Source organism: Daucus carota, chromosome 4 (assembly GCF_001625215.2).
Source record: "Daucus carota subsp. sativus chromosome 4, DH1 v3.0, whole genome shotgun sequence".
In the NCBI taxonomy this organism is placed as follows: domain Eukaryota; kingdom Viridiplantae; phylum Streptophyta; class Magnoliopsida; order Apiales; family Apiaceae; genus Daucus; species Daucus carota.
This window is the reverse complement of record NC_030384.2, coordinates 35891744-35908959: the sequence shown is the minus strand read 5'-3', so window position 1 is coordinate 35908959 and position 17216 is coordinate 35891744. Positions and strand designations below refer to the sequence as shown.

Below are 17216 nucleotides of genomic sequence, written 5' to 3'. Positions count from 1 at the left end.
TATTTTAATCATTTATAATTATTAACTTGTTTCTAACTTATACATCCTTTTTTTATACATCCTTTTTTCAAAGAAACATTTATTATAAGTTCAGTCAAACGGTCCCATAATTAATTGATCAATTCTATATTTGTTTCTGCCGTCTGCCCATTTTGATAAAGAAAACAGAGAATAACACAAGTTTTATTTAGCAACCATGCTCTGCAAGTGTGTTTCGTTTTGTAGCTGTAAAACAATGGCAGTTTCATAAGTACCCAAAAACATTATCCAATTTTATATGCCGCGTATCTATCTACGTGAAAATCTGTGACCCCTCAGAGATTTATAACAGATTCTCTTCTGAGTGTAGTATTATAAGATGAGATTTATATCAATGCACATGCCTCTCCTGTATATAGCGTTAACATTTGCTAGTCTAAAATTTCAAACAGCGAATATCGATAATCACAAATATTGGACTCGGAAGGATTCGGATTAAGCGCGAAAACGGGGTGACATCAAAGCATCATGTCACAATTTTATATTGGCACTAAAGATAATTAAGCACGTGAGAAAAGGTCGAAATTTTCCACTTGCCCACTAGTGTGCTCCAGCCTCCAAGGGAAGTTACAATGAAACATCATGCACAACATTTTAATACAATAAAATCCAGTATACAGTTTCCACGTGCGCACACTCAGGTTCATGTATCTACTCCACTACATATAATTCCTCCCCTCACTCACCAAACCTCGAATTCATTTCATTAGTGTATCCTCCTCTCTCATTTCTCTCCTCTACAAACAAGTTCGAGTTTTACAGATAATTGTTGCAGTATATTTAAGCGGTTAAACATGTCTGAGGTATGTTTGCCTGCTTTGTATAACCGAAGCTCGAGTTTTAGTAGCTTGATTACATGCTTATCATCGGATTCATGGGGTGATTTGCCACTACGAGAAGATGATTCTGAAGATATGGTCATCTACAACTTCTTGCGTGATGCGGTTAGTGTTGGATGGACGCCGTTTAATTTCTCGGCTAGTGAAGCTGTTAAGCCTGAGCCAGCCGATGAAAGCAAGCCGGTTGTTACGAACTCGGCTCCTGTTTCGATTTCGGTTCCCACTACCTCGGCTCAAGCTGTTGCTAAAACGGAGCCGGCTTCCCCCGCTTCGCCGGCTTCACCGGCGTCCAAGGGAAGGCACTACAGGGGTGTAAGACAGAGGCCATGGGGGAAATTCGCGGCGGAGATAAGAGACCCGGCTAAGAACGGCGCGAGAGTGTGGCTCGGAACTTACGAAACGGCTGAGGAAGCCGCGTTAGCTTATGACCGAGCGGCTTACAGGATGCGTGGCTCGAAAGCGTTGTTAAATTTCCCGCACCGAGCCGGCTCCAATGAGCCGGACCCCGTGAGGATCACGGCCAAGAGGAGATCCTCCCCCGAGCCGACGGCTTCGGGGAGTGACTCCCCTAAGCGCAGAAAGAAGGGGCTGACGGCTGAGAAAGCCGAGCCGGAAGCGGAGAGCCGAGCCAATGTGTGCACAATTGAGTGCCCAGTAAAACAAATGCCAGTTGGAGAACAATTACTGGTTAGCTAGATGAATGCAGGGCTTGTTTGGTTGTGTAAATAGAAATGAATGATTATGTGCAATTGGTTTGTAATGTCAGTTGCTATGAAAGTGAGGGAGCGTGGCTAAAGCGCGCGATGAGACAATATCTGTGCTTACTGTTTTGATAGATCATCAGTGAGATCACTTCGCATTATGATTGTTTAATTACCGATTTAGGTACAAAGTATTGAAAATGGAACCATGTCCAAATCAAGCTAAATTTTCTTGTCCCCTGTCTATTGAGTGAACATAAGTCGGTAGAGCATCTCTTTTGGGAGTCTCCAATTGATTTTAAAACTGAGATCTTTTATATGTGACGTAGCATTCGAGATTGTGAAAATTAAATTAACGAGCTTATAAAATCAGCTATACAATTTTGCTTCCGTTCCAGCAGAGTTTTATATACTAAGTGATGTAGAGTTCGAGATTATGAAAATTAAATAGTTTATAAAGTTTTCTTTTCTGTACCGTATATCAGTGTAGTGAGAAATCTGTATTGAATTATATCTTATGTGTTGTATCATTTTGTTGGGCTAGTTTCGATTTCCACTGCAGAGCACTGGAGCTTCATGTTGTCTATCAGGAAGAGAGTGTCTGGTGTCAGGATTTTCTTCATTAGCAGTTGCGAATAAAAAATTGTTCTTGCTATTTAAGTGAAGGAATGTGAATAAAACACAGAGCACATTTAAACTAGGATGCTGAGGTTTAGCTAAACTGCTTCAGAGTTATATGTAAACAGCAGACTGAAAATTCCAGCCTTACTAAAATTGCAGTAGACTTCTATGTACATAAATCTGAAAAATCCAGTCGGGCCAAGGATCTTGCAGACTGCCCTTGGGCCCGTCCCTGCAGATATCTTTTGCTTTGGGGTGTCCTGGAGGAGTTGAAGGTATAATTGCACGGGTCACTAGATGTTATGAATACCATATCTTTTGCTTTGGGGTGCGTCAAGTATTTTTTTCTAACAAATTTCGGGGTGAGCTAGAGTTGAATCTAGAACTTGGGACGGCAAGAATTAATTAGGATGATCGTGAATAACAGGAGCTTATTTCACCAGATCAAGTATCCTTCCTTGGTTATATCATCTCAGAAAACAGAACTAAGTGACACGCAGGTGCTTGCAGGGTTGCAGTTTACTATGGCAGATCAGTTTAGGGGTTTTCAGAAAGAGCTATAACATTGACTCCAAAGTCCAAAGAATGCCAAGTTTGAGTTGTCCGGTAATCAAAAACCTTGTTGTCTCAGCACCAAGATTTTTTGTGACTCATGTATAATTTCATAATCAATGTGGCATAAGACAACTCCAATGCTATCATGGCGTCGACAAAGATAAGAGAATGTCATACTCTCCAACCCGGTCTATGTAACCACTATCCACATGTCTTTTATCCTTATCCAGATATAAGCTTTGGTCGGGCCAGTTCAGATGATTACAGAAGACAGTAGTTCATGCTTCAATTCACAACTCAAGACCATTAGTTGAGTCATTTCTCTAAACATGACAATCCAAATAGAGTACTTTGCAATATTCCTCATGTGTTTTAGTTCCTAGTTCACCAATACACTTACCTTGCAGTTGCAGAGCACAGCAAAAATATGCATGTACTGATTTTCGAGGTACAAACTCTAAGTTAATAGGGTATACCATGATAGTATACAATTCAAAATTCACAAATTAACAAGAAAAGTTACATTTGAAATGGAACGATGTGAAACATTGAAAGTGGCACAAGGTGAAATCAAACAGACAGATACAACAGAAAGAAAACAAACAAATAAACAGAACAAGTGAACTTAAACATGCATTACTCCTTAACTTAATTCTTTATTTTCAGTGTCTCAATGAAGCTTCCCTCTGAAATGTCTCTCTTGGAGAGAAAGTTGAGAAAATCCATCATGCTGCTTTCCCTGTAGCCTTTGGGATGTTCGTCATCTATCAGCTCTTTTGCAGTTTCCATCTTCTCATTCATGCCTAAGCTATGCAACGAAGCAATGGAAATCCTTGTCTCATCGCGATTAAGGGCAACTCTGTGTACCATGCTCTTGTAAATGCCATTGCTTAGAACCTCAATGTGGTCACCTACATGTACCATCAGGGCACTGTGAAGGTCTGGCACAACTTTCCATGTGTCATCGCTCTTGTCCAGGATTTCAAGGCCTTGGGAGCTATGTAGCACAATGGTGAAGCAGCTGTAATCAGAGTGCGGTGGCAGGCCTAGAGAGAGGGTGGGCTCGGGGCACGGTGGGTAACAGTTGATGACCATGACTTGCATTCCATTTTCCATTTTGTGAGTCAGGTATGTTGGGCCAAGACCCAAGCTCTCTGTTATTGCTTTCATCAGTTCAGCGGCTATTTTGTTCACCTCTGTGGCGAATGTCCCCATCTGTTCTCTGTAACCATGTTTTTTCAAACTTGTTAGTGAAAAAATAAAAACAGAATAATTGTGACACGTTCCTTATTCGACTAGAATACTCATCACTTGTGCTCATGTGCAATTATACAGTTAGGGAGACCTGGAAAAATGAAAAAAGAAAAAACCTGTATTCAGGGGGATTAGTAGGCCATTGCTGAATCCATTGGTTTAGAGGATTGGCATAATGTTTAAGGAAAACTCTCCAGTACTGGAGCTTGTCTTGGCCATCTTTCAAGCTGGTCCCGTATCTGACAGGCTTGTGGACGTCGTTGGACATGAACTTCGCCTTCTCCTTTGTTGGCAGCTTAAAGAAATTGAAGGCCGTTTCAAGAGCTCCATCAAGTACAGATTGACTTATCCCGTGATTGATAATCTGACAGTAAAAATTTTAAGTGAAAAAGTACTTAAATTTTGCATGAATAACAACTTACAAACCGAAACAGAACTCAGGGTTTTTGACTTACTTGAAAACAGCCAGAGCGAGAACAAGCATTTTTAATCTCATTGATGGCATCAGAGCGTCGATCAGGACTACTGAGCGCAGCCCAATCGACAACAGGCACGATTCCAGTCTCCGGATTCAGGCCTGGCCTCTGTGAAGTTGAAATGGTATAGCACTGCGGTACATGTGAGAATGCCTTTTCCTGCGCTGTTTCTCCCATTGGAAAAGACTCCGAAGAACTCTCATCTCTCTCCATGATCAACCTCAAAAGGCACTCAAAACACACAAAAAAATGAATTGCAATGAACAAAACTGATTCCAAGCACACTCGTATAAATAGCATAGCAGCTCCTGGCAAATATACGTAGGGTGACAAGCGCTGTAACATGGGGGTGAGTTTTGTACTCTGCATTTAGTCCCTGAGAACGTTGAAACTTAAAACAGGGGCTAGAAAACAAGCTTTGCTGTTTCGAGGTAATAAATGTAGTGCATCTTAGATATGTTATGTTCCTTAACATCCTACGTAGCACCTTTTCAGATTGAATACAAAATCTATTGCAGCATCCAAGTGGATGAATCCATGTTAAGTTATTTAGACATGGACTCTGTCTAGTTTCATAAATCCAAATACCACCTTTTTAAGCACCCAGTGGGAGTATTTAACATTTTACTCTTCAACAGAATTGGTTAGAGTTTGACCTGTTATTTATTTTTCTCTGTCCATGAATGTGTTTCGAGTTTCAACTGGTAATTAAGAAATCGGCCGCAACTATTCGATTTGTTCAGGGTGATTAACAGCGGCGGAACCAGGACTAAATTCCAGGGGGGCTCAAATTCGAAAGCGCAGCTGAGTAAGTTGTCGTGGGTTTGCGGCTGAATGAATATATAGTAGTGAGATTTTGAGCTAGGGGATTGTCAAGTGAGTGCGTATGACTTATGAGTGTATCTTTTTGTATGTACTCCCTCCATCCCAAATTAGATGATCCGTTTGAGAAAAAATTTTATTCCGAAAAAAGAACACTCTTTTGATACTCTTTAATATACGTGAAATGAGTAAAAATCTCATCTAAATTGGGATGAAGGGAGTATTTGTTAATCTGTCTTTAGACTACGAGTAAGTCCAAAGTAGAGAGGAAAAGGAGAGTGTGCATAAAAATTTATTACTCCGTCCGTCCCTATTTATCTGTCCACTTTGGAAGTAAAAATTTGTCCCTATTTATCTGTCCACTTATACTTTCAAAACTAATTTAATGATAGTTTTTCAAATATATCTCCATAATTTCAATTTTCAAGGCTTGACTTATTTAAAAATTGGTTGAATTCATGTTTTCAAGACATAAAGTAGGGGTATTCCACCATTTTCAAGATATTAATTAGAGGTATTTAATGAAAAAGTTTATACAATCAATTATTCCTTGGTATGTGTATTTTTTTCCAAAATGGACAGATAAAAAGGGACGGAGGGAGTAGAAAATATAGTATAGAGCAAGGAGAGAGAGGTGCCTTATAAATAAGGTCGAAAGAGGTTGTCCTAATGATATAAGGCATCACTAGGACTTGTTGGATCAACATTTTTCATCAAATACCCTAAATTATGACTTAGGATGTGTTATAAGGTATCTCCTGGACACAATCTAAGTGCCCTGAATTATGTGTTATAAGGTATCTCCGGGGCTCAAAAAATTATCCGGGGCTCAAAAATTTTCTTTTCTTTATTTTATAATATATCTATGACTAAAAAAAAAAAATTATTAAATTTTTTTGTTCTAGCCGGGGCTCAAGTCCCCCTCTGCCCCCCCTAGTTCCGCCCCTGGTGATTAATCATATCCCCTCCCATTACCAGATGTTACATGTACCTTTCTTGTTGTATTATTTCGGTAACCAAGTTACAAGACATTTGTAAGCTGGAATTTGATAAATTGAAAATTTTAAGACCGACATAATTTTATATAAACATTGTGATTCACAAATATTAACCGATTTTTATATTAACCAAATTTTGATCTGATTTTGATCAAATCGTATACTATCGATTAATCGACTGATTTGTAGTCGTTAGTTTCAACTTTATATTTCTGGACTACTTTCAATGCAACTCTTAATAGTACTATTATATTCGCAACTTGTACAATATCCGTATAAATGATATCAAGTGTATAATATTGACTTGGAGCTTGCAATTTGCAAATATAGGAACAAGTTGATAGAGTGTGGCGGATTGCCGGGGATGGCTTTGCTTGAGTAAATGCAATCTGGGCTTGCATACGTACTCGCAATGTACTGATGGACAAGGTTTTATGTTTTATGAAGCAGTTCAAGGTTCTATGTTTGTGCAAGTCCAGTGGTATCCTGTTCCCTTTACATTTTACTTACGTCGGCCAAATACTTTTGTGGTACGATTTAAACATTTGAACTGTATTGAAAAGAGTCGACTGTTGAATCAGTGATACTTTTTTTATCATTATCCCGATTGAGCTATTGTTTGAACTATATACCAGAATGTGTTTTCATACAAAATATCTTCACCATATCAAGACCCCGCTTACCATCAATAAGTGAAAACAGACCTCACCATGGAGAGAAAATAACATGAATTATGGAAGCTAAATTTTATTGGAAAATTTAATTGTTCATTACTAACATTCCTTTTTGTGTGTGTTATATTGAGTTGAATGAGTTTCGTATTATTTATTATTTTCAAAAATTAGGGTTTGAAAAACTGCCTTCCATTCTTTATCTTTGTCATTTTTCAAGTTAGTTGAGGGGCTTTTCAGCAGAGGAGGGCTTTCACTTGTTTCTCTATAGCGGAAAGTCCTAATCCTTTTATTTCCCTATATTTTCATTGATTTTCTTTTAATCAAACCCAATTTTTTGGTTGTTCGTGCGTCTCTCATTTTGGAGTGGTTGTTTTGTATCTCCTTTTGGAGTATTTCATTATATTTTGCTTAGTTATGTTTGAATTTAATCAATGTTGGATCCGTTGAGAATGATTCTATTGATGTTTTTGGGATCACTAACCGCGTCAAATCTGACCCGATGATAATTATTGCAAGAGCTCAGTTTTCACAATAAAAAATTGTTCATCCTTTGGGGGTTTATACTTCCGCCATTGTCTATTACTGGTATCCGGCAGATAGATAGCTGGGATGCCGGGTCCTCCTATCTCACTTTATGCTGAACACCGGTCTAATAATAACTTTTATGTGATAAGATTAATTGTAATGTTGTTCCTTTTTAGGAGTGCAGTTTGGATCGCTTGAAATATGTTTGTGTTCATTTCTTAGTTTTAAAAATTTTAAAATTCAATATGTTAAATGATCGGCAACAAGACAACTTATTATTTTTAGTATGTTATTTGTTTTCAATCTAGTTGTATCGCCTTTATTTTATTCTCATTAATCAAAATATTTTTTTTTGACAAAAAAGAAAAAAAAAAAATTCTTTTTTTCCCTATTGAGTTTGACACAACTATTTTCGAACGTGTTTACGTATAAAAATAAATCACAAATAAACATGAATAAAAAGACCGTCCTTTTCGCTTTAGGATTACTCTGCGTCTCATATTCTCCCCCAAATATGAACGTGCTCGAAAAGCTAGGTTTCGGTTCAAAATCCATGGATAGCTCCGACTCCTCAATTGCCCAGGGTCCAGACACCGATACCCCCAATCCGGGTCAACAATTCGCCCAATTCGGAGCCGGCTGCTTCTGGGGCGTGGAATTAGCGTTTCAGAGAGTGCCTGGTGTTACCAAAACTGAAGTGGGCTATTCTCAGGGTCTTCTTCATAACCCAACTTATAGTCATGTTTGTTCTGGCACTACTAAGCACTCTGAGGTTGTTAGGGTTCAATATGACCTTGCTGAGTGTCAGTTTGGTAAGCTGCTTGATCTGTTTTGGTCTAGGCATGATCCTACCACGCTTAATCGTCAGGTGAGGGTTCGAGTCTCAGTCCAGACTATTTGAATTTATTTATGCTAGATTGATTGTGTAGTTATATGTATGATACATGTTATGGGCTAGGATTTGTGATATATGCTGCTGCAATGTAGTTTTTCGGGCACAAGGACTCATTTAAGCCACTATAATCACCGTATATATTACTCCGTTATATCTTGAAAAAATATTATTGAAGAAGTTACAAACAGATAGATGTGTTTGCTACAATCTTTTAATATTTCTTTGTATTTATCACTTCTGGTTCTTCTTTGTAATCCATGTAGCTCACACATCATCTGCTTAGGATTTCATTAAGTTTTCCTTTAATTATTTTTCAGGATTTAACATAGTGGTATATATAGTGATTCTAGTGGCTAAAATGAGTCATCGTGGAGATCGGGTAGTCGCATGATAGTTTTTGCGAGAACGTTGGGCACTTCGATATAAAACCTGTAGTTTTCCTGGTTAGTTATATACATGGTAAATTAATATGCAGTAGATTCATCGAGTTGGAGAGCAGTAATGTTTAAGTCTGCCTGTGGTGCGCAAATTACGCCTTGATTAAGTTTACTCATTAGTTTCCTGTAATATATGTAGTGGTAGTAGGTTGATTGTAAGCACTTCTTAAAGGGATAATAAGGATTTAGCGCAGGCACTAAAAGATGACATTTGGATCTCCCTATGCGGCTATGCCCCTATTTGGAGTCCAAATTGTAAATGGCTTACTATTGAAGAGCCAAATCTGGTTATTGTATTTTTTCCGGTTACATATGCATGAACACTCTCTAGAATTGTCTGAGAATTTATAGGTGCAAATTGCTCCCCTCACACTTGCGATTTTGGAACGAGAATGGTGACTCGATTATCCAACATTGATAATTATTTCTTGGTAATGGCATGTATTCTGACGGCTCTCTTATTTTACAGGGTAATGATGTGGGGACACAATACCGATCAGGAATATACTACTACAGTCCTGAGCAGGAGAAGGAAGCACTGGAGTCTTTGGAGCGACAAGAGAAGCTATTGAATAGGAAAATTGTGACTGAGATCTTGCCTGCCAAAAAGTTTTACCGGGCAGAGGAGTATCATCAACAATACCTTGCGAAGGGGGGTAGATCTGGTTCCAAACAATCTGCTGAGAAAGGATGCAATGACCCAATTAGGTGCTATGGCTAAGTTGGACATATGTACTGTAGTAACATGAATTGGCATTACTAGTACTTTGAAATTTATGGTTGAGAGGTTTATGGCCAAGAATAAGTGATTGTTTATAGTCTACTCTTTATGTCAGTTTGTTATTAACATGTATGAATGGTGGATCTTAATTTCTCTACTAAAAATTGTTGTGTTATGTGGAGCCTTGTCATCTTTGTATAATATGTTTAGTATATAAAGTTGCGTTCACATGGATGGAATGAAATTTATATTCGAAATTGAGGGCGTTGATAGAAAATGTCTATAAATTTGCATTCGTTTAGTCATTCCATTCCAAACAATTTGGAGTAGAAATCTAACCCAAACGTTTTGGAAAGAATACTTGTTCAACTTCATCATATTTCTCTACGATCTTCATCATAAAAAATTTAGACTCACTCATTTTTAATCATTATTTTTTCATACTTTCTTCCATCTCCATAGAACTTCTTTAGAAATTTTCATTCCATCTAAGTGAACACACAACCTATGTTGTGTTTGGTTGGTGTGAAATAATATGGAAGGGATGAAATGAAATTTGAACTATGTTATGAGCAAATGTTTATAAATTTTATTTCTTCCTCCATAACATTCCTTACTCCCTATACTAGAGATTACACCCCAAATTTGAAAAGTAATGCTCCGTTCCTTACGATACTCAATTTCTTTACGTATCTCATCATAATAAATTTACACTCCCTCAATTTTTCTAAAACTTTCCTCCTGCATATGCTATTTTTATTTGATTTTATCATTCCATTCCATTATTCCCAACCAAATACAGGGGTACAAGAAATAATATCATTTCTTTTATATTTATACCAATTCAGTGTCTATGAATAATATCTGCCTTCTATTGAACTCAGGTAACACTAGTACAAAAATGGCCTATAGCGTCGGTCAAAACATAGTTTTAACATCGGTCAAGTGGCGTAGTATATGCAGGCGACAATAAAAATATGTATTTATTACGTCGGTTATTGAGGCGACGCTTAAAATAGTCATAAGCGTCCGTATTCTGAGATGCCGACGCTACCGGTATAGGCATAAGCGTCGGTTACATTAATCACCGACGCTATTGGTATGGTCATAAGCATCGTTACCTAAAACACCGATGCTATAGGTGTGGCCATAAGCGTCGGTTACCTAAACTGCCGATGCTATAGATATAGGAATAAGCGTCGATTGTCTAAAATGCCAACGCTGTAGGTGTAGACCTATTACGTCGGTTAACAGGAATGCTGACGCTTATAGTTTTTTTTTTAAAAAAAAATGCTTTTTCTGTTTTATTGATAACCTTAACTTGGTGTCTTATATACACAATACACCTGAAAAACACTTTGATCGGATACTATATATAACAAACCACAACCGTAAATAATCATAACAAATAACAAATATATTACAAGCTCTCAACCAAAGAATACAATTTTTTTTCAATACTGTAGTTGTACTCTTGTACAACATATGCCATGTATTCATCCCTGCATATTCTATTCCAAAGATCTTCCTGATTATCCTTGCAATCCAAGGCTAAATCAATCGCCAACAAGATCTGTACATAAAATGGACAATAAACAGAGGAAGCAACATTTGAAGTTATAAGAAACATGAAGGCCACATGGAGAAAGTTTCACCTTACTGCTTAGAAGAAACAACGGCCACTGATAATTTTAAGCTGCCAGCATTACTAGGCATAGACAGCAAGTCCATCTCACTGGAAAAAAAAGTGATTTTTTGTAGATATTAATACATATAAGAATGACAAATGCAAAATATGCTGTGGTTTAGCCCAAAATATGAAGGCTATGATAAAACATGCACACATATATGATGTTCTTCACATTTTAATGCATATAAAAGTAATCCACAAGATTATGTTAAAAATTGAAGTGATGAATGCACATTCAAAAACAAAACAGAAAATTTTAATCACGTATAAAAGGTTACCTCTTATAAATGTTTTAAAATTATAATGAACAAATAAATCTTCATAATTCCATCCGTCTACAAAAGCTTTAGCAACAATTAAACCAGTGAGATGGTCATCCACTATTAAAATGCGAAAATTTATTATGATATATATAACATATATTAAGAATTAGACTTAAGTTATGCGGAGACTAGAATATTTTGAAGACTTGGAGACTAGCATCCTGATCATTAACCCAGTTAAAATTCTGACCGTCAACACCATACTAGTCCATCACTCAGATCCATGTTGTGACAGTAAAAATCCTGACAAAACAGTGAAAAATCAAAACCCAATTCAAAATTCATGTTAGAAATATGAAATTTAATTGGTATTTAGTGATGTTTGTCTCAAAGAAGCTTTACGAATGGATGTTAAGTTGAGGTTCTGTCAACAAGGAATCATCAGTTTTATAGATATATATTGGAAATAGTAATTTGAAAATAGCAGATTAAATTTGTTGGCATCAATATTGAAAAGACTATACGTGCTTTAAGAATGATAACATTCCTAATAATAATATTTGACCTGCTACATATACATGAATCTACAAATCAAAACAAGTCACTTAAAATATCTGAGAGAATGATTTGGAATAGCTAACACTACTCACTTGCTCTCTTTTTTGTATTCACATGCTCTTTGATCATGCGGAGATGGTGTGTTTCTGTTACCATAAAAAACAATAGTTATATGTGAGGAATAAAATAATTGTCTAGTATGTTTAAATTATCTAATTCAAAGATTTTGCTAGCTCTCTTTACTACTTTATGAATGGTTCTTTATGAATGATCTTTACGTAATGTTATCGGTTTCCATTTATAAAATTTTCCTAGATTCGCAGAAACATATATTGCCCTTGCTTCAGTTACACACTTGAGACAACAAGCAAATGATTTCGGTTTATGTTATTATCCGGTGTCCAAAGAAATATTTATTACCCTTCAACCTTCTTTTCAATTAATTACACAACAGACAACAATAATCAGTGATATTTGTTAGAATTATAAGCTAGAATGTTCCAGACTTCTTAAATTTGTAACTCCTCAGACTCTTGACCTTCAGTATCCCATAGTTATAAATGAGTATCAGTTGAGAGTCTTTTAATCATATAAATATGATGTACTTTGGAGAAATATATATCAACTTTCAGAGAACAAGTTTCTTCTCTGCATCTTAGCTTTTCTCTCTGCCTGTTTCTTTTCTTCTTTTATTTTTATCTGCAGTACTGATCCTTCAAATTGGTATCAGAGCTTGGTTTTCGCTCCATCCAAAATTCAAACACTTTTCCAAATCTTTTTATCAGAATGGCCACAAACAACACCTTTCTACAGCCCCAACTTCCCCGCTTGAATGGTAAAAATTATAGCCAGTGGAATATCATGATGAAAACCCTCTATGGTTCCCAGGATCTTTGGGAAATTGTTGAGGATGGTTACAGTGAACCCGCTGATCAAGCAACACTCAATCAACAACAATTGACAGATTTAAAAGAAAAACGCAAGAAGGACAAAAAGGCACTCTATTTTATCTACCAATCAGTAGATGAAGCAATCTTTGAACGAATTTCAGGAGCAAAAACATCAAAAGAAGCCTGGGATATTCTCAGCGCGGCTTACAAAGGAGAAGAGAAGGTAAAAATGGTGAGGCTACAAGCTTTACGAGGAGAATTTGATTTGCTTAGAATGAAGGAAGGTGAATCTGTTGAAGAATATTTAAACCGAGTGGTTTCAGTTTCTAACCAACTCAAAATAAATGGAGAAAATCTTCCAGATCAGAGAATTGTAGAAAAAGTTCTTCGGAGCATGACAAAAAATTATGAGCATGTTGTCGTTGCAATTGAAGAATCAAAGAATCTAAGTGAACTCTCTCTAGAATCTTTATTGGGTTCTTTGCAGTCTCATGAGTTACGTATCAAGCAATTTGAAACTCCTAGTGAACAAGCCTTTCAAGCACAAGAATGTAATCGCGGAGGTTTTCGAGGACGAGGACGCAGGGGAAACTTTCGTGGACGAGCAAGAAATCAATCAGACTTTAACACAAGAGGAAAGATTCAAGCAGAAAATTATCCAACCCAACCAAGTCATGGAAGGAGTCCAGGCTATCATAATGAAAGAGGTAGAGGCCGTGGAAGACATGGAGGTAAAGGAAGAGGTAATTATCAGTCTCAATTCCAATGCAATTTTTGTCATAAATTTGGTCATTTAAAAAAAGACTGCTACTCGAGATTGAAATATGAAAGAGAAGAGTCAAGTTTTTTGCACGAAAACTCTGATTCAAAAGATGAAGAATATGTGCTACTTATGTTCAACGAGCAGCAGATCTCTACTGAAAATATTTGGTACATAGACAGCGGGTGTAGCCACCACATGACAGGATACAAAACCAAACTTATTAATTTTGATGAATCTGTCCACCGTGACGTGAAAACGGGGGATGACAGGCGACACTTGGTACAAGGATGTGGCGATATTCCTATTAGTACGAAACAAGGCACAAATTATATTCGTGATGTTTATTATGTTCCAGGTCTGAAACACAATCTCTTAAGTGTTGGACAACTCTTAAAGAAGGGTCATAATGTTAATTTCAAGGATGAGGAGTGTGAAATAAGGGATAAGAATGGCGCTCTTATTGCAAGAATAAAAATGACGGCGAATAAGATGTTCCCTTTAAAGCTCAATGGCGTTGCACTTCACTGTTTTTCAAGCATCATCGATGATAAATCTTGGTTGTGGCATCTTCGCTTCAATCATTTGAGCTTCAGCACATTATCAAAAATCTGTAAAGAGCACATGGTGAGAGGAATTCCATATATTAGCCGGCAAGATCAAAGTTGTGAAAGCTGCATATTTGGCAAGCATCATCGAGACCCTTTTCCAAGTGGGATGGCTACAAGGGCGTCTTTACCTTTAGAGCTGGTGCACTCTGATCTTTGTGGTCCAATGCGTGTGAATTCTCTTGGAGGTAACAGATTTTTCCTTACTTTCATTGATGACTATAGTAGGAAGATGTGGATATATTTTCTTAAGCAAAAATCTGAAGTTTTTGGAGTCTTTAAGAACTTCAAAGCACTGGTTGAAAAAGAAAGTGGCCGCCAATTGAAGGCCTTGCGTTCAGATCGAGGTAGTGAGTACATGAGTGGAGAACTTGGAAATTTTCTGAAAGAGAATGGTATTAGACATCAGCTAACCGTGGGATATAGCCCCCAACAAAATGGGGTTGCTGAAAGAAAAAATCGCATTATTATGGAGCTAGTCCGTTGTATGCTTAAAACAAAAAAATTACCCGAAACTTTCTGGGCTGAAGCTGCATCATCTGCCTGTTATGTGTTAAACAGAGCTGCTACTAAAGCAGTGCAAGGAAAAACCCCAGAAGAGGCCTGGAGTCAACGTAAGCCTTGTGTCTCTCATCTAAGAATTTTCGGAAGCATATGCTATTCTCATATACCAAAAGAAAAACGAGGCAAGCTGGATGACAGATCTGAAAAGTGCATTTTCGTGGGCTATAGTGAGAATCCCAAAGCATACAAGTTGTATAATCCAATTACCAAACGAATTCTCATTAGCCGAGATGTTATTTTTGATGAGAAAGCGGCATTTGATTGGAAAAATGAAAAAGAAGACATCCCCACTATATATGACAGCACTTTACTGGAGCCGATAGAAGAAGGAACTCTGGCTAATCAAGATGAAGTGTTGCCACAATCATCATCAAGAACATCTTCATCGAGTTCAGATTCTGATTCACCTCCTCGTAAAATAAGAAGTTTAGGTGAAATATACGGTCAAACGAGAAGGATGCTGGAGGAAGAATTTTCAGACTTTGCATTATTTGTCGACAATGATCCAATAAATTTTGAAGATGCAGAAAAAGAAGAAAAGTGGAGGCTGGCCATGAAAGAAGAAATTGCTGCTATTGACAAAAACCAAATATGGGACTTAGTAGAGCTTCCTCCCGGGAAGAAATGTATTGGAGTGAAGTGGGTTTATAAAACTAAACGAAATGCGCAAGGAGAAGTTGAAAAACACAAAGCACGTTTGGTCGTGAAAGGATATAAACAGAAGTATGGTATTGATTATCAGGATCTTTTTGCTCCTGTAGCTCGGCTGGAAACAATACGATTGATTCTTGCACTTGCTGCTCAGAATAGTTGGAATGTTTCTCAAATGGACGTAAAATCAGCATTTTTAAATGGTTTCTTACAAGAAGAGGTGTACATAGAACAACCCCCTGGTTTTCTTAAAAAAGGAGAAGAAAACAAAGTTTGTCGCCTTAAGAAGGCGCTTTACAGACTGAAACAAGCACCACGAGCGTGGTACAGCCGCATCAATAGTTATTTCAGAAATAATGGATTCAAAAAATGTCCATTTGAACACACTCTTTACATCAAAGAAAGCACCAAAGGTGATATTCTAATTGTCTCATTATATGTTGATGATTTAATCATCACAGGGAGCAACACTAAAGACATTGAAAACTTTAAGAAAAACATGATGCAGGAGTTCGAAATGACAGATCTTGGGCTGCTACATTTCTTTCTTGGTATGGAGATAAAGCAAACCAATCAAGGATTATTTATATCTCAGCAAAAGTATGCCAGAAATCTTATGAAAAAATTCAGAATGGAGGATGCTAAACCAGTTGACACTCCTGTTGCACTTGGAACAAAATTGAGTAAAAATGATGAATCTCCGAATGTTGATCCCACTCTATTTAGAAGCTTAGTTGGAAATTTAATGTACTTAACAGCTACGAGGCCCGATATCGCATATGGGGTCAGCTTGGTCAGTAGGTTTATGGAGTATCCAAAAAGGTCTCACTGGGATGCAGGTAAAAGGATTCTAAGATATATACGAGGTACTCTCACAGACGGCATATACTATCAACGAGCGGGCAAAACTCAGATTTTAGGATTTTGCGATAGCGATTGGGCTGGAGATTATGATGATAGCAAGAGCACTTCTGGGAATGTCTTTTTTATTGGATCAGCTGCTGTATCTTGGATGTCAAAAAAGCAAGCTGTTGTTGCACTCTCGACTGCCGAAGCGGAATACATTTCCTTAGCTTTAGCAGGATGTCAAGCACTTTGGATGGAATGGGTACTACAGGAACTTAAGCAATTCTCTAAAGTCTGTCCAGCCATCTATTGTGACAATAATTCTGCAATTGCCATAAGTAAAGATCCAGTATTTCATGGCAGAACCAAGCATATACGAGTCAAATATCACTTCATCAGGGACTTGGTCAAGAATAAGGAGATTTCTGTTAAGTATTGCAAGACTCAGGAACAGGTTGCAGATATCTTTACAAAAGCTCTATAAGGTGACGTGTTTAAGGATTTCAAGATGAAGCTCGGCGTCACAACAATCTAGCTTAAGGGGGGCTGTTAGAATTATAAGCTAGAATGTTCCAGACTTCTTAAATTTGTAACTCCTCAGACTCTTGACCTTCAGTATCCCATAGTTATAAATGAGTATCAGTTGAAAGTCTTTTAATCATATAAATATGATGTACTTTGGAGAAATATATATCAACTTTCAGAGAACAAGTTTCTTCTCTGCATCTTAGCTTTTCTCTCTGCCTATTTCTTTTCTTCTTTTATTTTTTATCTGCAGTTCTGATCCTTCAATATTGTACACATAATTTTACCAAACATGTTTTTATCT

At 37.2% G+C, this 17216-nt stretch overlaps 3 protein-coding genes across 3 annotated transcripts; 2 read left to right on the top strand and 1 right to left on the bottom strand.

Moving 5' to 3' along the window:
• The first annotated feature begins 716 nt into the window (after nucleotides 1–716).
• On the top strand, nucleotides 717–1816 carry LOC108216172 (ethylene-responsive transcription factor 2). The gene has a single exon (XM_017388862.2). It carries the CDS (start codon nucleotides 834–836, stop codon nucleotides 1572–1574), a length of 741 nt encoding a protein of 246 aa, XP_017244351.1. The 5' UTR covers nucleotides 717–833; the 3' UTR covers nucleotides 1575–1816.
• Nucleotides 1817–3301: 1485 nt separating this feature from the next.
• LOC108218174 (flavanone 3-dioxygenase 3) lies at nucleotides 3302–4895 on the bottom strand. The gene is made up of 3 exons (XM_017391092.2): nucleotides 4465–4895; nucleotides 4126–4373; nucleotides 3302–3977 (listed from the first exon to the last, which is right to left on the bottom strand). The coding sequence occupies exons 1-3, from the start codon at nucleotides 4852–4854 to the stop codon at nucleotides 3404–3406; spliced, it is 1212 nt and encodes a 403-aa protein (XP_017246581.1). The 5' UTR covers nucleotides 4855–4895; the 3' UTR covers nucleotides 3302–3403.
• A 3048-nt stretch (nucleotides 4896–7943) lies between these two features.
• On the top strand, nucleotides 7944–9732 carry LOC108216197 (peptide methionine sulfoxide reductase A3). The gene is made up of 2 exons (XM_017388890.2): nucleotides 7944–8372; nucleotides 9306–9732. The coding sequence occupies exons 1-2, from the start codon at nucleotides 7956–7958 to the stop codon at nucleotides 9555–9557; spliced, it is 669 nt and encodes a 222-aa protein (XP_017244379.1). The 5' UTR covers nucleotides 7944–7955; the 3' UTR covers nucleotides 9558–9732.
• Nucleotides 9733–17216: the final 7484 nt, after the last annotated feature.